This window comes from Meleagris gallopavo, chromosome 10 (genome assembly GCF_905368555.1).
Source record: "Meleagris gallopavo chromosome 10, MGAL_WU_HG_1.1, whole genome shotgun sequence".
Lineage (NCBI taxonomy): Eukaryota > Metazoa > Chordata > Aves > Galliformes > Phasianidae > Meleagris > Meleagris gallopavo.
The window spans coordinates 11343086-11364054 of NC_139413.1; the positions used below are offsets into that span (position 1 = coordinate 11343086).

The window sequence follows — 20969 nt, forward strand, 5'->3', positions numbered from 1 at the left end:
GCTTCTGTGAAGGTGCATAGCAGTTTTCCTCAGTTTGTAGCTTATCTCCTATGGAAAGCTTACAGTTCTAGGTTGTGGTTTGGTATCTTTTTTTAAACATGCATTTGAGTCTTCATTGTCTTCAGCTGTCTGTTTTCTAGTGGAGCTCCTGATGATTCTTTCTCAGAGTTAACATTTGTAACTTCCTGTTTGGGTTGGGGGTGTTTTCTGTAACAATCATTGAAGCAAATTCAATAAATGTACCCCCTTAATCAAACCCTTAAACATATCAGCTAACCATGTACCAGAATGTAACAAAATACCAGATAAACAAGATAAAGAAGTCTTTGCTTTCTTCTATTATTTTCTAGGGTGTATTTAAGACTTTAAGCATTAACTTGTGGTATGCTTTCTGAGTCAACAGCTATTGAGTCTATTGGGACTGTTTCTAAAGGTATCCTATTTTTGATATAGTAACAGTACTGTTGTATTCTCAAAATAGTAAAATGTAATATGAAGTAGAAACTAAGTGACAGTTGCCAGGTGCATGAATGCATCTGTATTATTACCTAGCTCTTCTAGATAAGCAGTGCTAAATATTCCATTGATATTTGCAACATGGTGTACATCTCTATTAGTGTATGCAATATTTGATAATAAAACCATGTCAACAACTTTACTTATTTTTCCTTTCACTCCCATCTCTAAGAGAGCTTGTAGTCTCAGGGAAGTAAAAGCAGATGCTGACAGGGTTACCACATTATATTTTTTACCAGCACCTTTCTGAAATTGGGAAGGTAGTAGTGAAAAGAAAAATAAAATACAAGTTAGGTAGTGCTTAGGAAAATGCTGGTTCTACTTACTATAGGTTCCCTTTGTGCTTTTCAGTGAGCTAAATGTTTGTCTGCTGGACTTCACAGGCTGCACAGCAAAAATAGGCCTTGACACTTAAGTTTGTCTCTAAGTGATAGTAGAACCCAACTTCCAACACCAAGTTTGAACTCCTGATAGCTCTCTCAAAAATGCAGCCTTCCTGAGGAAGTAATAGGAAATATTCATGTGATAGTGAATTGAAATTTGAAAGTTAACTTAGGGGTGTTGCACCCCAGAATGGTATTTTCTAGAGTCTTTATTTGAAATGACCTACCCATGCTGATTTTCCTCGTCAAAATTTCTTGACTGCTTCTGCTTTTTGACTGAACTAGTTCAATTAGTTGAGAGAAGGAGATGTCTGTTCAGGCACAAAATCCTCAGCACCTATGAGATATGTAAATAACTTTGCTAACACAGCTATTGATTGACTTAGTTTTGTTAAGATGTATCATACTAGTGACTAGACAGAGGTACTTCATTGTGTATGGAACTAAGCTGCTTTTCTTTGGGCTGGTCTATCTTTAGTGATAATTCAAACTGTGAAGTGATGCAGAAATTAATTTAGCTGACTATAGTGGGGTCAGTTTGCTTTCTTTGAGGCAGTACATGGTCTAAAAACCTCGTGAATATGGGGTTGTTAGTCTGATTATAGAGAGCATGTTAGTGGATCGCTTGGTACTTGATCTCCTTCCTGTCTCACTTCATTCTTTTTTTCTCCTTACTCTTCATGAGACATAAGGAAGTAATAGTGTAAATTAACAGTGTACTCCATTAAAGAAAAGAACTTTAACACTAAATTTGATGAGTCTGGAAGTTTTTGTCTGAATGCTGCTTCTTGTAGTGCATTGCATGATTTATCATCAGGTTATACCCAAAATGTGATTACGTAATACTGAATAGTTCAGCCTTTGCTTTTAACTCGAAGTTGTCAGCTGTTTTAACAAATTCATAAAATTATCTTATTTAAATGCTGCAACTTTGAAAAATGAAAAGGAAAGGACTTCCATATCAAATGCGATCTGACTGGGAGCTCACTAGTAGAACTGTCACAGTTTCAGTTGCATATGCTGCAATTTAACCTGGAACCTATTGCGGTAGAGAAGAGATGGCATGCAAATTTCCTGTTTGAATTTAGAATGAATTTATGCAACTCTGACTTCTTACAGCTTCCCCTCCCCACCCAGTTGTTTTGTTTCCGTAAGATTTTGTCAGTCTTTCTCTGAAAGTCTTTGAGGTCCCTCCTGAGTAAGTCTGCAGTACTACCTACAAGAGAATAGTCTTGCAAAATAATGTGTTTCAGGTAATGATTGCTTCAGGAAAAGTGAATTAATGAGAAATAATCCAGCTTGATGAGGACTGTCATTTGGCAAATGGACAAGCCTAGCCTTGGCAAAATCTCAATTAGTTAGTTAGGCAAGAATAAGAAGCTTTTTCTTCTCTAAGAATAGTGTCTTTCATGCTTTACCTTTCAGTAAACGGATCTGGGTTGGGAATATTACACTTGACTGGTTAACTTCACTGTCACCTCTTTTCATCAAAATGATTTGTAACATCCTTTCCATTGTTGTGTAAATTTTTCAAGCAAAATTAAAAGTTAGTTAAAACTGGGAGTATCATCTTTTTAGTAAATAATTATGACAATTCTCAAACTGTGTTTTTACTCAGTCACTTGTAGCTTCACATCTTTTTTTTTTATAAACAGATCTTATCTGAAACTTAGCGAGCAGCAGCAGAAGTAAATAGTATGATATTCCCTGTGCATCCTATGTTTTACAGTACAATTTTCAAGCCACAGTATGGTACTTGCTCATTCCACAGCAGTTTTAATGTTAGCAATGTTTTTGAGTTCAAGCAGAAATACAATAGAATTCAAAGCTGTGTCTTCATTTAATGAGCATTCTTTGGACTTTGACTTGTAGGACATGTTTTCTTCTTTGCATACACATATGCAATGCTGCTTCTCTTTCTGGTGATATGAGTAAGGGTTAGCTTGTTTATTTGACCAGTGTAAAATGCTGCTTTTCTATGGTTATCCAATAATGGTACTTGCATATGAAATCTGAACTTCACCATCCTTTTGCTCTATCAGTTGAAAGGAAAAGAAAACCTTAGCCCTGTTATAACAAACAGAGCTGTCACTTCACACAGAGAACAGAGAGTTCCTTGTTCCCTTCCAGCTTTTGGAAAGTTGAACTTCACTATCAAATGACCAAGATTACTTACCAAGTTCAAGTCCACTAAAACAGTGACAAAACCACATCATGTCTAAGAAACTTCCTCGCTTCCAGCTTTTATCAGTATGAATGTAAATATATAGAGAAATGAAGCTTCATTAATATCAGTTTTATTAACAGCCATCTGTAAAAATTGGCCATAACAGTACTGTAGCTTTTTTCTCTTTCATCTTAAAATAATTGTTTTTAAATTCACTGCAAGTGAAGTCAGGAGATCTGAAAACTGAGAGTATCATCTTCTGCTTAGAATAGGAGCTACTGGCATAATTTTATTTGGAACTCCTGAAGCTCTGCACCTTAGCATTGGAGCTGTACTCTCCAGTATTAATTTAATAAATTTTATATGCACTTTTGTGCCGCCTTCACCAAGTTGATGGAGGGACTTGAGAACCTTTGCTATCAGTAGAGACTGAGAGAGCTAGGATTGTTTAGCCTGAAGAAGTCTCAAGTAAGTAAACCTTACCACAGAGGGTGCAAAGAGGATCGAGTCAGACTCCTCGGTGGTACCCAATGCTAAGAGGAGACAGTGTGTACAAACTGGAATATGAGATTCTGCGTGAATGTCAGGAAGCACTTTTACTGTGTGGGTGATGAGGCATAGGTTGTCCAGGTGGAGCTTCCCTGAGTGATCTTCAGTATCTATGCTTGTGCAGGGGGGTTGCACTAGGTGACCTCTAAGCATGCCTTCCAACATTAACTGTTCTGTGATTCATATGGAAAAGATGAAAGCAAATTACAAAGGCATTGAGGATTTCTTGTTCGCAGTAAACGTGTACTGGAATAATCTGTTTTCTAGGCTCCAGTTTCCTACTGGACAGACATGTAGCTTGAAATAGAAAACCTTTTACAAGAAAGTTGGTCACTCTTAAGATGACTTTTATTTTCCATAGAAAGTATGTTTCTAACCATCTTAAGATTCTTGTACAATACATAGTGCAAACACTATGGAAGAATATCTTTGCTGCTACTTTGCTCTTGACATCTAGAAGTATTGTTTGAAAAATGCTTGCATCTGGAGTAGCTGTTTAAGTGTAGGTAACTTGGAGCTGCAATTTATTCTTAGATTTTGAATAGATGGGATTTTGGAGATTTGGAACATCTGAGGGGAAATGGAGTGAGTACCTGATGTTTTGTGTAATCCGTAACTTCTGTGTTATTCCTGTATCCAGGTGTAAGCAGTGGAGAGATATCACTTCTAGAATTCTGTTTGCTCTATTTTTGACATTCAGAAGTGTGCAATCTCTGAGTAGTGGAAAGTGTTGGGGATTGTGTCTTGGCCCAGATGAGAAAGCTCTAGCAGTTTATATGTGGCAGGAATTGGTGAGACTAGAGCAGCAGCTAATGCTGTTGGGCATCCTGCCTTCGTTTGCACGCATAGGAAGTGGGAAGGTGGGACATGCTTTGGGATGCAGGGTTGGGAGAAGGAAAAACAAATAGGTAAGATTTCAGGACCACCAGAGTTCTGTTGTAATGAATATGTGGATTTATACTTCTGTCTGTCATCTGGAAAATGTGTGGCGATTCAGCTTATGGTTTGTTTACCTGTAGCAGCCATTTACCACTTCTGCAGTGACTGGTTCCTGTGTTGCCTAATAACTGGATTGAGAGCCCGTGGAGCAGACATCTGGATGTTCTAATGATCCAGCCTAGGAAGTGGGGAGAGAAAAGCAGGTGGAGAATTTTTTTTTTTTCTCGTTCTAATTTAGTCTTACTGCTAAATTTTAATAGTAACTTAAGCAGGAAACTGGATCTCTGTAACATGGTTATAAATTAGTTTAGGAAATTGTATTTAGGAAACTGCATTTCAGCTGCTTTCTGCAGTTCTTAATGTTAAACTCTTGGCCCAAATAACAGCCAACTTGAGATACTCCAGTATGGTGGAAAAGAGGCTTTTATATAGCTGTTAGTCTCCAACAAAGCAAGCTTCTTGCAGAGAAGAGTAGTTGCATTCCCATTCTTGTATATGTGCTCCAGAAAGACTGCAATAGCTATACTGTGCTCTTGTTTTAAAATTACTAACTCAAACACCAAATAAGCTGCCATGCAAGTAACACCATCTCCTCTGAGCATTTGTGCATGGTTAGAACTGACTTTGTGAATCTGTTCTATCTTATTTTCCAGCATGGGAATTAGGGTTTGTACCATATTCAAGTTGCTGTAAATAACTATTACTGAATGCAGAATGTGTACATACCCTCATATTCAGTGTAGCAGCAGTTCCAAACTTATGCTGATCTGTCCTGAAGAAAAGAATCCTGAAATAAATCTTCAAATAGGAGCCTCCTATCTTCTCATGTGTGATATGTCATTTCTGTCGCTGTATCACAAAATCTGTAAGGGAATGGTAGTTTAAGTCTACTTCGTTAGTACATCTATCTTGGGGGGAAAGTTTGTGTACAGCTTCAGATTTCTGGGGCAAAGTTTAAGTAGTCCAGTTTGTTTTTGAAAGATAACTTAGTGCCTAAGCCATAAATTTGTTGATTGTGAAGTTAATATGGAGGTCATTATTAATTTCAGAGACTGCCTGTGTACGGTATTCCTTCACTGGCCGTAACTGGGCTCCATCCATTACTTGGATTACTTATTAAGTCTTTTATCATTTACTGCTGTGCTGGGGTCAGCTGAATTAAAATACTTGGTAAAGTTACCTTCTTCATTCAGACGAGGCGCCCACAGCTTAATCTGACTCATGGCGCCTTCACGTGGCATTGCATAGAAGTACAGTCAGAAACTTCTTGAGTTTCTGTCCTGAAGACTGTGTGGTCCTAGACTATCTCTATTTGGCATTTTAATTCCCTGGAATGAAGTACTTGCATGAAAGAGTAAATTAAAGAGCTGATTTGGGGCTGGCTTATCTAGGTAGGTGGAGATTTCTGTGATACAAACAAGTGAATATCTGAAATGATAGGCTGTGAGAGCTGATGAGAAGGGTGGCTCGAGGAGCTGATTCTAAGCAGAAACCTGAGCTTCTGCTCCCAAGTAGCATTATGATGGTATTTCTGAAGTAGAATATTTAAATATTCACATACTGGATTCAGGGGTTTTGCTGCTGTGTAGCTGGAGAAGCATAAAGATAGCAAGCTTCCATGGGTTGAGGGGGAAGAATAATTGTAGCTATCATCTAAGTACTTGATTAAAACAAAATATGATTAAATGTAGATTAATACCATACTTGCATTCTGTTCCTCATATCTGGTTCCCACCCCCACTGCAAATGACTGTCTCTTAACTGGCCTAAGTATCAGAGATGTGCTGATTTCTTGTGATGTACAAATGTTTACAAGAACATCTGGATGTAATGAAAATCTGTTATCTATGAAAGAGTTGTCAATGAATGAATACTGGTTAATGGTGACTATATTATGTAAGCAGATTTCATTTCCGTGTGTTTGTGGTTTTAAATTTCTGTCTTAAACTTTTGCTGGGTCAAACTCTTTGTTTAGAGGCTGACTCGGTATGCTGTTTCTCTTCATTGCTGATTTCCATTCCCCGATTTCCCACCTTCTACTTATATGTAGCTCTCAAAATTCTGTTCTTAAGAAGGAAATCCGCTGACTGGCTTGGGATTAAGTGACTTGAATTCAAGGACAAAAACAGTCTGTTACTCTAAAAGTAATGGGCACGGATAAGATTAAACTCTTCTGTTTCTGTTATGTTTATGTCAGACATATTCAGTTTTAAGGATATAAACTGAAGAGTTTTGTAGTTCACTGACTTCAGAACAGAGCCTTATGTTATTTGTCAGAGAACTCTTCTATTTGGAGAATTGTGAAATGCTTGTTTCACTTAGCCCCATGTAAAAGGAACGTTCAAGGTTAATTTAGTTTAAAGATATATAGTGGGAAGAGCTAAAATTATTAATGCATGTATCACAACATTGTGTCACTGAAGTCAATGGCTTGTTTTGGCTTGTCTATGCTGCCCCATGGTGTTGTGTAAAGGAATTAGGAGTTGCCAGTGGGTTTTGATTTTTTTTTTCCATGCGTGTGAATGGGCAGTAATAGTGGTGCACAACTGACTAAAAGTGCCTCTTCTTTCTGTGTTTGGATTTTGAAAAGTATCAGCCAAACAATAGTAATACCAGGGTGTTAAATATTGGTACATTTTTGGCTGTATTAAGAAAAGCATGGAGTGCTTAATTTTAGCAAATGATGGAAAATCACAGTAAATCAGAGAATCTGAGTAGCTTTAGTTTTTAGTAAGTAATAAGATATTACTTCTTGGATTAAATAAATAAATGTACCTTTTCTTCACACCCACCAAACAGTAAGTTTTGTAATTTGTCTGTTATGGGTAAATTGATTGGTGAATTCATTTTAATCTGCTTTTCCTGTGCTTCTGTTTGAGTTTAATCATGCAGAAAAGTAGAAGTGATTCTATGAGTTCATATGGCTGTAGTTTTAGCAAATGAATAGTAATGGAAACCTAAAGCACAGCTGTAGTTCTGTGTTTTAGATGAATTGTGTATTCAGTTACATCATTATGCTCACCAAAGCTGTATTAGAAACTATTATGTTCCACTGTTGTTTTTTTTCCCCCCCACCGCGATATTTTTTCAAGAATCTTAAAATCCAAGTTCTATCTTTTCATCATACAAGTGAATTAATACTCTAAAGCTAATACTGGAACAAGAGGTGTGGCTTTGTTTTTGTTTTGAGGTGTTAGTTCTGCAGAGTAAGAACACGTGTTAACCTGCTACCTATGGAGCTTTTCTAGAAGCCGTGTTCACTACGGTGTCTTTAGGACTACAGTTTTTAATTATTACTTTGTAAATCATGCTAGTTCTTTTTTCATTTAATCTCTATTAAGAACATAATGGGGAGTTTTGATTTTAAGACAGCTGTAACTGTTGACCATATTTGACAACCTTATCTTAGAAGAGATGAGGAATTCTAGAAGTTAGTGACTGCATTATTGCCACTATAATTTTCATTTGAGCTAGTTATGTTCTGTGAACTTACAGAAACCATCCTAGGAGTTGGACAGCTTAGTCTTTGACCCAGCTACTGAGCTACTGTATTTAAGCATTGTCATAATGTTTTGTGCTGCTAGGGATGAACAGATTCGTGCTATTATGTGATGTTGTAAAGTAGATGATATTGACATTTCATCGGTTGGCAGAAGAGTGCTCATTCTGGGCAGGAATTGGGCCAGTATAATTCACTCTTTTCACTGGGCTTTGTTTTTTTTAATGGTTTTTGTTTGTTTGAGAGAATATGTGTTTGAAAGGGATAATAATGAAGTAATAAGCCTTATGTTTAGTGAGAGAGAGCTCTGTGAATCCCTACTGGAAACTTCTATTTTGTGCAGTAGTTTTCCTGTATGGACTATTGCTGCTGTCTCTTATCCAATGGGCAGCGGTTGCTGCCTCAAGGGGTGTGTGAATGTTTAAGGAAAATCTAGAAGAGAGGAATGGGAACAATGAGAAAACACAAAATAAATGATAAACTCCTAGGAACTTTTCTTAGAAACAAGAGGACTGATGGGGACAAAAGGGAAAGCAGTAAAGCATTCTGTGTAAGGTGTGTGTGTATGTAGTTTCTGGAATAATGGAAGATGAGACTGAAAAAAGAAGTAGGCTTAAATTTCAGTTCCTGCAGCAGCTGAAACAAAGGGTTTATGTGGTACACTGTTTATACTGTTTATTCAGTATTCCTCATAGTTTATTACTGTGCAGCTTTAGCTATCAACACTGTGCATGTTGAAATTTGCTTAGCTATTTTGCATAAATAACGTCTTTGTTTTCTTTTCACAAAGTTTCTATGCAGATTTTGGACCTCTAAATTTGGCGATGTTATACAGATATTGCTGTAAACTTAATAAGAAATTAAAGGTAAGCATTGTTTTAAAAATATTGTTCCTATATTATTGTGCTTTCAAACTCAGATAAAACCTGTTTTGAAAGTGATTATTTAGTACTTGCTATCTATAGATAATTGCTACTAAGCTTAAGGCTCTTCTTTGCTCTGAATTCTTTTGCCTCTGAAGGATGAAAAAAGGGATATGCCATCACTGATGCTTAGCAGGTGAGGTGAGGAAAGGATGATTTCACCTTTATAATCTTAGTTTTGTAATGAAATGGTAAATAACAAGACTTAGTATGGCTGTGTGGATGTTTCATGGGTTTGCAGCTAACAAAATTGGTCTGTTGATATGGATAACTAAAAAACAAACAAACCCACCCCCCAAAAAACAAACAAACAAACAAAAAAAAGACAACAAACCAAACAGATATTAAGGCAAACATCCCTGCTCACCCTTGTCTGCTATGAAAAGAACAGTATGATCTCCAAAATCACAATGTTTAAATCTCACTCAGTCAAAAAGTTAAAACTTTGGAGTCTTTCATTTAAATAAAATGTTGCTTGTAATAATGGTGTTATAGAAAAGTCTTTTACACGTATAAAAATGGTTCTTTTTTTCTGTAGTACTTGCAGAATTGTCACTGCTTTCAGTTAGTTTGTAGAAAACTTGTTCTCCTGCTTCCACCCAAGTGTTGTAGATTTAAGGCAATTTTGAGTTGCTTTACTATAAGATGTAGAAAATGTATCTTCAGGTACCGTGGTAGCTTTTCTTTTGACTGCAAGACTTTTGTCCTTCCTTTATAAAGTGATCTTGAATATGGGAATGCAGCATTTATTTTGGAAGATCACACCAGCTGAGTTTTGTTCTAACACTACTGTCCTGTGATAAAGCCACAAGCCTGGAGCAGAACCAATAAAAACTTGTGGGTTGAGTTGAAGACAATTTAAGTAGGGCAATAAAAAGGCAAGACAGGGAAAACAGAACAGTTGGTGCTAGCAGCAGGCCATTGCCCAAACAATCTCTAAGCAACAGCTACTTTTGAACGACTACTACTTGATTTTGTTACTACACATGATGCTGTCTGATATGGAATATCCTTTGGTTTGTAGAGATTAGTTCCATCAATTCTGTTTCTCTAGCTTCAAACTGAAATCAGTTTGGGACACACTTTTATTTATCACGCTTGAAGCGTAACTTCATGCTTTGTACTTAAACTAGAACTCTTCACTAGAACTACTTTTAATGATTCAGTGTTAAAGTGAAATGCCTTTATTGTTGCATCATCTGCCCAGAGCAAGACAAGTTGCTAATTGTAAATGGTGTGTAATCACGGTATTCTAAAAATCGTGTATTCTAAAGGAGAAAAATACACAAGGGAGCCAAATTAAAACTGAATGATTAACTTTGATGTTTGCAGATTGGCTTAACAGTACTTAATGGTATTTTAATTTAACTTTCATATGTTTTGACAAGTTAAAAAAAAAAAAAAAAAAGCAAACTATCAGTGCTAGGCATGGAGTACAGATTGTCAGGACAGAGAAATCTTGAGCAGATCATCTGGAAAGGAGATGCTGTCTGTTACTGGTCCCAGAGGCTAATTCCAAGTAAGTTAATTTTAAACTACTGATACATAGTAGAGAAGGGTGATCTGATAGTGCAACCAGTGGAAAACAATATCTGAATTCAAACAGCTAGAGCTTGGAATGCCACCTGAGTAGTGTAGAAACTCTGGCATAAATAGATTCCAGTTTGCCTGATTGGAACTGCCTTTGAGATAGGCCGGTAGCTGCTAATGTAAACCTTGCTTCCCTAATACATAAAATATGTACTACAGTCTGTCTTAGTTTAGATACTATCTGCAAGGGGTAAACGGGCTTGAAAGGGCTTCATCCACAGGCTGAAGTGTGCATCTGATGTGTACTGTAGATGTAACTGCTAAAGACTTCTGCTCAACTTCACTAGTCAAGTGCACTGAGAGTGTTTTTCTAATGGAAAGCCTTTGCAAGAAGTGTGGAACAGAAAATATGTGCTAGGTGTGATAATTTTTGTGTGGATACGGTATTGCAAAACGAATTTAATGATTTGGAAGGCTTTTGTTAAATTTAAAATGTATATAAATGGAAGCAGGAGAAGTTTGACTATAGGATCTCATTTAAAATACAAACAAAACTCCACAAACTTCCTCTTTAAGTCTTTCAACTGCATCTATTTCTGTTTTGGTAGAGGGATGGAGCACGAAGGAGGCAGCGTTCTGCTCCCACCTCTCCTTTTTGGGGAGGCAGAGAGGAGGAAGAAATGCCTGATTTTAAAATGTTTTACATGACAGACCTCCACTTGAAACTGTTGTATCTTTCTGCTGACTGACTGTAAAAGCAGTGAATAATTCTGTTCTAAAGAACTGAAGAGTTTATTCAAATATCATTTTTTGTTGTTGTTGAAGGTAAAGCACTGAAAACCCCACTGACCTTACTTGTTATGTTTGTGATGCTTTGCTATGGAGATGATATTGACTAGCTGAGAAGACAGCAAGAAAAAATGCTTGGCAGTGCTGTCTTCCTACTTGTTCTCTGAATTCTGTTTTGTAGTTGCTTAGGCAAGCTTTTTTTTTTTTCCCTAATTAAGTCATGAGATGAATTTTTTTTCTTCCATTTCAAAATAAGTCTAATTTCATAAAATGATTTTAAGTACTGTGTTCTGAGCATATGTACGCTTTGCAGACTCGAATTAAGAAGCAGGCATAATCAAAGAGGGAGAATTTCCTAGGGAAATGATTTGATTTACTGAAGATGGGAAGGAAGCAGTAAGGGAAGATTCTGGCAGGCCTATGAACTGTAGGACTAACACTTCTTATGTGCTGCGTTGTGGTAATTTCTTTAGGACATCTGCTTTAGGACAGCTTAGGTTTTGAGGTAGATTGCATGTGTGTGTTTTTTTTTTTTTTTTTTTTTAAACCACCATTTTCCATGGCTAGTCTGCAAGCATTGCATTCAGTGTTACTTAGGTGAGTGCATTTGTGTGTATTTATTTAAGCAGTATTTGCATGGATTTGACTTTATTAAACACATTACAGCAATTTCTTGTAGATAATGTAAATAAATGTAAATGTAAATAAATCTCTCTTGAGTTCTTCAAGAAGCAAAAATTATCTATTATAACATTTTAAGTAATTTTAAAATGGAAAAAAATGTATTCTGGAATCCTTTCATACGCCAATGAATTAGTTTTATTGACTGAAACAAAACCTGCTGCACTTCTCTTATAGCTTCTGCTTTTATTAAAAAAGACTGTCTCTGAGTGAATTCCTCTGAGAAATATCTTGATGGTTACTGCTTTATTACAATTTTTGTTCTACTGAAAATTTCTTATTGACAAATATATTTGGTATTTCACAGCTCGTGTGTTTTAACTTCTAAGAAAATAAGGGATGAGTTGCAACAGTATTACTGTATCATCTGAAACTGTAGCTGTTCTGTAGAAATGTTACCCTGAGAGTCTCTTGAAACGTTTTTGATGCTTCTGAGTTGTGCAGAATCAAAGGAAACAAAATCTCAGGTGGAATTCTGGAGATACTTCTTCACTTAAAAACAAAACAAACAAGCACGCAAAAGAAAACACAAATTCCACAAAACAAAACCTTAAAACAAGTGTCCTTAACACTTGTCGTTGAATTTTGCCAGAACTAGACTTTCCTCATGAAATTTGGTCAAAATGTCAGTGCATTCCTTTAATTGTTTGGATAGGTTAATATTGATACCTAAAGTGTAACTGAGTAAAGAATTTGTGTTAGCAGTAATAGAAATATTCATGCATGCAGCAGGTCAGTTCAGCAGCATCTGCTGTGAAGTTTGATTTTCTGTAACTAGTGGGTAAACAAATAGTGAGTGATCATATCCTGATGAACTTTTGCTTTGCTTGCTATTCTGTAGACAATTCTGTGTAGAAGGTTATATTCAGGACTTGAAAATCACATAGTTGTGTAGCTCATAAAGATTAAACCCTTGCATTTTTGAAATTGAAGCGGTGATAATGCTCTACTTTCATTTTTATGTTTTGGGAGCATTTAAGGTGGCTTATCACTTTTTGCATCTTTCTAATACAAAAATATTTCAGAACTGGACTGACTTTATATATCTGTATAACAAAGAAGTCTGCTCTGTAACACAAAGCATGAGAGATGGTCTTTTTGAGTAGAACTTACTTCTGGACAGCTAGCAACTAGCATATACTTTTTGCACTTTCAAGTAGTATTTCAGGTGAACTGTGAACTGTTACAAGGAACTTTGCTTTAAAATAAGTAGTAGTCAACAAGTTATAATTGAAGTTCTGTCACTGTTGCATAACTACTGTGATGTGATCCCACCCACACGTCATGGGTGGAACTGCAGTTAGAGAACACTAAAATTAAAAAATTGAAGAGGGGGAAGAAAGGAGGAATCTTTAGATTTTGACAAGTTTTAATAAAAATTGAAAGCTTGGCTAATTAAATAACTACTTGTGCTCTGTATGTTTGTGTATACACAGAGAGATGTTGCCATTGATCTCAAGATATGACCTCTTCCAATCAATAGTGATCATCCCTCTTGGGAACTGTAATTTATTTAGATACACTCACTTGCATTGGTTCTCACAGCCTATGTGCCTATGGAACTGTGGGTAATGAGACCAGCTTGGAATGTGCTGTTAGAGTTGCTCTGGAAGACACTATTTCTCTGGGGGGGTGGGAGTAAGTACCTCACTGTGATGCATACAGCAGTTTTCTCCTGAATGCTTTGGAGGTGCCAAATTTGATTCTGCAGTTAAAGCAGTTCCTAAAATTTGCTACAAGAATAAGGTGAGCTTTCACTGTAAGTGAGATGCAGTGGTATGAGTTAAGTAACTAAAATGCAATCCTACAGTTACTTTATCTCCTGCCCCCAAGTGTCAACTGTGCCAAGGGCAGGAGCAGAAAGTTAACTTAAACTGTCAAGTAGGAGTTTGAGTACTGAACTTGAGTAACAGTAGCACTGGAATAGAGACAGTTCTTATAAGGGCTGCTCTGAAAGTAATGCTTTTTTATTTCATTGTGTTGACCCACAACACCAGGTGAGGATGTCAGTGGTATGACAGTAAGGGTGAACCTTCCAAACAATGTTCTGTTACATTTTACACGACTGCAACACCATAAAGTTAAGAGTGTCTCAATCAGCTCATCTGTGTGAACTGGCTAGTGGTGGAGACTGTGTTGGGAAATAGTGTTTTGTACCTGAGAATTTGCTCTATCAAATAGTGTGGTTGTGCTCTTTGTCTGTTAATTCCATTGAAACAAATAGGAGGCATTACTTTTGGAGCAGTCTATGTAAAAATATTGCACAATTTTTAAAAATGAAAATAGTTTTTCAAATATTTAGGAGTGAAGTCTGGTACATCTGTTGATGTCTTCCTCAAACAGTTACTGTACCACAGAAATCTACCTGGAAAAAAACGTGATAATGTTGCAAAATGTAATTAGAGTAGAAATTCATGGAGTAAAAAATAATTTTTTAAAGTTGCAATAAACTGTCTAGTTTGCATTTTTAGATGACAATTTTCTCTTTAGCTTTAAATACTTGCAGTTTGTCCTATTGTTCTTGTGCTCGTTGCTCTTGTTCTCAATGGCAGTTTTGTCCACAGAACTCTGACAGAGGCTTCTTTTCTTCTTAAGAAAAAAATTGCAAGACTTTCTAGTTTATTCTGTGCTTAACCTTTTTTTTTTTTCCTTTTCACAGGCTTTTCACTTGCACAGTTTATAAAAAAACTTATTATTGAAGCTTTCAAAATATGTTGTCTGTCACCCCATATGCAGGTAGAATAGAGGAAGATTGGTGTTTTGTTGGAGTTTTCTTCAGAGAAAAAAAAAGTTGGTTTTCTCCATAGAGTTTGGTACTGAAGACATTTAACATGGGAGAGTCTAACAATTGCATTGCCTTTCAACAGCATCCCTAAGCTATTGTTCAAATGTTTACATTAGGAAAAAAAGAAACATTTTATAATGACTGTTTTGATTGAACTGCAATTTATAGTGTGTTTTTGCACAGCAAAACTAATATATTTGCTCTGGAACAGCAAATGTTTCCCTGCACTTTTATCTGTAATGTAAGAAGATTGTCCGTGGTATCAGTAACTTTTTCTCCTTTAAGAAGCTCTCATTTACATGTCACTGTTGGAAAAACAGCCTCTAAAGGAATTTTTAAAATGTATTCTTAGTAAATATACTGTCTGATTATTTAAAAATTGTTTTTCATTTTAACAGTATTTCAGTCTGTCAAGGAAGAAGATAGTTTTCTATACCAGTTTTGACCAGCGGAAACGAGCAAATGCAGCTTTTTTAATAGGTGCATATGCTGTAAGTACTAATTGTTGCATGGACACTTCTAGCCTTCCTTAAGAAATATTTCTTGTGTAAATTAACGTCCCAAGGGTTGGCTCCTGAGGGAGGTAAGCAGACAGGTTGTCATTTAATTCTTCTCTAATCTATCTTTGACAATTCTGCTATCTGAGTGTTAGACAAGCCTTATCTTTGGCACTTAACTCCGTTTACTTGCAGAAGGCGTGGCACTGGGACATACATGTGTTCCCCTTGGACACTTCCTTGAATGTCAAAAAATGCAAACCACAAACTCTTCTCTAAAATTGCTAGGCTTACGATCAATTAATTCTTAAGGTTACAGTGAGATTCATGCTGGAATGGGAGAAAGCTTTCTCTTAAAGCCTTTGTTAAGTTGTAAGACCAGACCCATCTTGTTTTTTGTTTTTTTTCTTTAATTTCTCTTGTCTGCTGATAATAATGGAGGACCTGATGCATTTCAGCCCTCTAATATTACAGACTATGAGCAAAACACAGGGCTATCTTAGGTACACAATCCTTACTTGCTATGATGTCACACAAATCTTGATGATCCTAAGCTGAGATTTGCACAGCTGCTTGTGTGTTGTCGTAGCAGTCAAGCTCAAACTTGAACTTGCACCTTCCTGCTTTCATCTCCAGAACTGGAACAAACTTGCAGAAAGCTTAAAAGATTTGACACTGATACACTGCTTGAACTAGCAAGCTACTGGTCCTGAGCTGGCATCCATATGATCAGCTGATTTGTGGAGGTGTCTGTTAAGTCAGGCTGTGAACTGTGTGTATATTTTTCTCAGGACAGAGGTCTTGCTGAAAGCGAAGTTGAATAAATGCATATGATTATACTGAAAGTCCTTAGGTTGCAGATTCTTGTAATGAAACAAAGCGTTTTGCTGCGAGCGTGGGGTTAGTGTATAAATGCAAAGATGATCTATTTAAATTGAAAGATAAGGGGAAAAATAGATTTAAGTTAATTTTAAAAAATATTTGGGGTAGATTTTTAATCCTGGGAGTAAACCTGATGGATCAACTCTATGAAAAGAAGAATTAAAACAAGTGGCAGACAAAGGCAGGTAACACTCTTGTGGTGAAGGGGAAGGGAAATATATTAAAAAAAAAAAAAAGTCTGAATGGAACGACTGTTAATATTTTAAAACTACTACAATTAAATCTACAGGGAGAGCACCCGTTTGGCACATATAAACTGGAGCATCTGATTTCTTTCACTGGTTTGCTCTTGTCTGATCCTACCTTGACCTCTAAATAATCCTAGAAGACTTGGGATGGCTAGAGCTAGCATTTTCTGTTGTCTGTGGATGATGGGTTAAAAGGACTTTATATAAGCATTAGGTAGACCTAAGGAGAGCTACTGTTTATTAACAGATCTTCTTGCAAACCCAGACTTTAGGAACAAAAAGGTAAGGAGGGGTATGTAAGATATAAGACAGGTCTCCAAGTAGGGGACTCATCAGCTAACTAAGACTATTCCATATTTATGGTATTTAAGACGTGAAATCTGTAACAGTGGTATGTTTGGTAGTCTGAATTTGAATGAACTGTTCAGCAGCTAAGGGGAGAAGGACACATGCTGGCTGGGGGGTAGAAATCAGTCTAATGAAAATTGTGATGAGGAGCACATAGCATATGTACCATGATGTGACTGCATATGTACTCATAGAAGGTACCAAGTGGCACATCATACGTAAGAGGGGAGCCTTATGTGTGGAACTAGGTAAACTAGTGTGTCAGTACTGCAGGCACTTTTAAGCTAGCTTAGTATATTTTAAGCTGCTTATATCTCATAACTTCTGACATCTGCAAGCAATCCACGTGTGCATTTGATACCATTACTCTCCTGTCAGACTAGTAGGTATTCTGTGTGTCTTCTAATTATTAGAAGATACAATATATTTATAGTAATTCTTTACTGATATGGTGCTGTCAATGCAAAAATGGAGTTCATTACCTATAAACAACTTATTTGCAGCAGAATCACTTTTCAATTAGTTTCAATTTAATATAGTATTGGAAAAAAGTTTGCGCAAAGGTATCTGATATTATAAAAATTTCAGCCCAGAATTGTAGCTGTAGGTGTGTATTTCTAGACTTGCCAGTGTAGTGGAATTTTGCTCACATCCTTTTTTAGTAGTTGATTATAATACCAATAAATTCATAAAATGGGTATTCTAAAAAGTTTTTTATGAACCATCTCATAATCTGATTTGTATGATTGCTGTATTGTTGTTGTTTTTAACTATAGAAGTTTAAATTCTGTAATCCAGGTATATTTGTTTCATCTTTGGGAAATGATATTTGCAGTTTCAGAGCATTTTATCTCTAAGGACATCTAGTCACATGCAGCAGTTGTACGTTCTTGGATTATATAATAGGAAGACTTCAGATAATCTAGTCATACATTCAGTGAAGGAGTTACGTATAGTTGGTGATTTGATCATTTTATTTTATGTATGCACTCTTTAATTCAAGATCTGCGATTGTCTTGGTTTTGATTACACGAAGTTTCTGAGGCCAGGAAGTCTTACAGCTTTGAACTCTATCGATGTGTGAAAGTTAATTGAGAAAGCTTGTTTTATTTGTCCTGGTGCTAAAATATTAAGTGTAAAATGAAACTTGGAAAATAGTGGATCATGTTCTAGGAATGGGTTTCCATTGCTGATTATGCAAATTAGTGTTTTATTAAGCAGTTTCTTAGACAAGTTGAGCTGAAAGACCTGATAGCTATTAAAATATTTTAGAATAGTCTTAAGTTTGAGAGAGCTTAACATTTTATTCACAGTAACTTCCTTGATTGTAAATTACATATCACAAAGATACGTCTTCTATGTTTTGGTTTTTACAATAGACTTTCTATACATTGGTTAATTGTGTCCAGTTGCTAAATTAATGTCCTCACTCATAAGAATTCTGCAATAATTACTTTTGTCATAAAATTAAGATTAAGGAGAACAAATATTTCAAGTCTTTCAGGAATAGAAGAAAGTGAAGATTTCACTGGTCTTACATAGAAGGAACTCTGAACTACTAAATTGCTGGGACTAGTCCATAAAATGTTGTGTGCTGTCACACATGGGGGTGATACTGAATTTTGCAAAGTCCAATCAGATTCTGCAGAGAATGTTAGTATTGCTTTGCTCATCTCTTAGTCTGTTGGGAGACTTGTTTTAGGGTTGGTTTTTTTTGTTTGTTTGTTTGCTTGTTTTTATGTTTTTTATATAGTTTTCCACAGAAGTTAATTATTAAAAAAAAAAAAATGCTTTAAAATACTGTTACAAGTACTTTCATACCTACTCAAACTAAAGTTGCCTGGTTTGACTCAACACGTCCTTAACAGTTTTTGTCTGAAACTGAGAGAAGAGGGATGGAGGCAAGAGAGAATAGGTTTGACTAAATTATACTGAAGAGATTGCTTGACTCCTCACTTGTCAACAGAGAAATCGCTCTCTGAGTAATCATGAAGGATAGTGTGTATTCTCATGTCCTAAATGGGTGAGTAGGGCAGAGGTGGAGAATGCCTCTTTCACTAATGTTAAGGTGTTCGTTAGGTTTGTTTTTTTTTCTGATTGGAAAACAAGGAACCCCTATTTGACTGTGTTTCTAGTACTTGAAAAGTTTTGAATTCTCTGTGGAAGAAGTAATACTAGTCTGTACCCTTACAGCTACGGTTCTTCTAAGATCAAAACTTGATCCGTGGACCAAAGTCTGCCTTTTGAGTAGTCCTGGTGAAACACAACACTTACTGTGACGAGCTCTGAAAAGAAATCCACTAAGCTCTTTTTTCTTTTTCATGCAGATAGCAGCTGGGCTGGTCATATTTCTTGTGATTACTTATTTTAGTACTGATAGCTTTCTGCAATGCCAGAGAAAAGCCATCAAGTTCTGAAGTTTATAAGTTTTATCAGGTCAAATGAAACTTGAGAAATGGTTAACTAATAAGGAATCATCATTTGCCTGCCATTTGCAGGAGTGTTTTTTCCCTGGTTAAAAAAATATATAAATTACATTTCTGAGTCCTAGCTGGAGCTTTAAGAGCTTGTTCTCTCTTAATCTAAGTGTATTATACTACTGTTCAAGTAGTAATTCCTGCTTTGGAAGCAAGTACAAAGGTGTTTCAGTTGTGGAAGCATGTGCAGCTTTTTAACATCCTACAGAATATTGAGAATTCTGTTAAATTGAGATACAACTCTAGACATAACACAAATTGCAAGCGTTCTAAGAATGATTGCTGCTTGCTTCTGTTTCTATATGCTCGAGGTCAGAAATCGAAAATGAAAGTTTTTAGATCAGGACCTATGTTTTCGTTAAGAAAATCATTAATGCCTTATATTCAACAGTTAAATGTGCAAAGTGACAGTAAGTGCTGTCTATAAGCTGAGCTGCAGAGAAATGTATAGGCCAATTGTGTCACTTAGTTTTAAAAACATATTTGCAGCATATAAGGTATCACCTCAAACTGGATATCTATTTATAAATAGTGCACTTAGTATGTATTCCAAATTGGATTTATTTTATGAGCAATTTTACTGTTCACACTGTATTTGAAATGCAGTGAGGTGATTTCATCTTACTATTGCTTATTGTGGTGTTGAACCAGTGGATCGAATAGTGTTTAGTGATATCAGAAGAAGCCTTGCTTTAGTATCCTACATTGACTATAAGCTGGTCTCATAGTAACAGATTAACTTGCTGAATTTGACATCTTGTTTGCTCAAGAGTGTTTTGACAATTAGGAATCGGGAAACGTTTGTGTTGGAAATGTTTCCATTGAGCTTTGGTAGGGAAATGTTTCCTTTTTCAACTACTATATTTGTTTTGAATCATCTGAATTTGGGCAGACAGCTCCTGATATAAATGCTTGTTTTTGCATCCTAATACAATGGTGCATCTGCTTTAAAGTCTCCCAGTTGGGGCAGTGTGAGACTAAAAAAAAAAAAAAAAAAAGGTATGTGCAGATTACACAACAGATACTCACAGTAGTTCCCCTATCTCTTGATTTTTGAAGCTTTCAGCTTTCAGATGATGTGGATATGCTTTTCTGACCTGCAGATAGCACAGCAGTTGCTTGTTAAGCTGTATGGTATACTTGCTGAAAAGTTTAGTGGTTTGGGGGAAATAGTTAATGACTCTTCAGGCTCAGGGCTCATTTATTTATTTTCCTCTCTTCACCCCTTCTTCTCCTTCTGTTTAGGTAATATACTTGAAGAAAACACCAGAAGAAGCATACAGGACGCTTCTGTCTGGATCTAATCCACCGTATATTCCATTTAGGTATGTGAGCATCAAAAATGGGCCTAAATTTTGTTTTTGGAATTTGCTAAATATGCTTTTTTTCTAAATTCCTCTCCTTTCCTAGAAAATGGCTTCATGTCTGACACAGAAATGAATGTGTAATGCACAGAATTTTCTTTACTTCTGATGGAATTATTTGCTTTGCTTTTGGAAAAATAAACTGTTTAGACTTTAATTTTATGTGATATTCCCAGTTTTGCAAGCTTTCAGATTTAAAAAATACTTGTTAGCATGTTTGTGCTTTAGCTATCTAAACTTTACTTTGATGTAGCATGCTTTATTTGGAATTCTAATCTTCTCTACTGCTTAGCAGCTAACCCACTAGACTTATGCGGATGAATTTTTTTTTCCTGTTTCATTTTCTCAGTGTAACAGAACAACTACTGAAGTTCAAGTTAAGTTGCTCTGCC

General features: G+C 36.1%; 1 protein-coding gene across 1 annotated transcript in view; it reads left to right on the forward strand.

Moving 5' to 3' along the window:
- Window positions 1-20969, forward strand: part of CDC14A (cell division cycle 14A) — a 55009-nt gene that overhangs the window by 1545 nt on the left and 32495 nt on the right. The window contains 3 exon segments of the mRNA XM_085231402.1: window positions 8844-8919; window positions 15160-15252; window positions 20459-20538. Of these exon segments, the coding sequence (XP_085087528.1) occupies window positions 8844-8919; window positions 15160-15252; window positions 20459-20538 (249 nt within the window).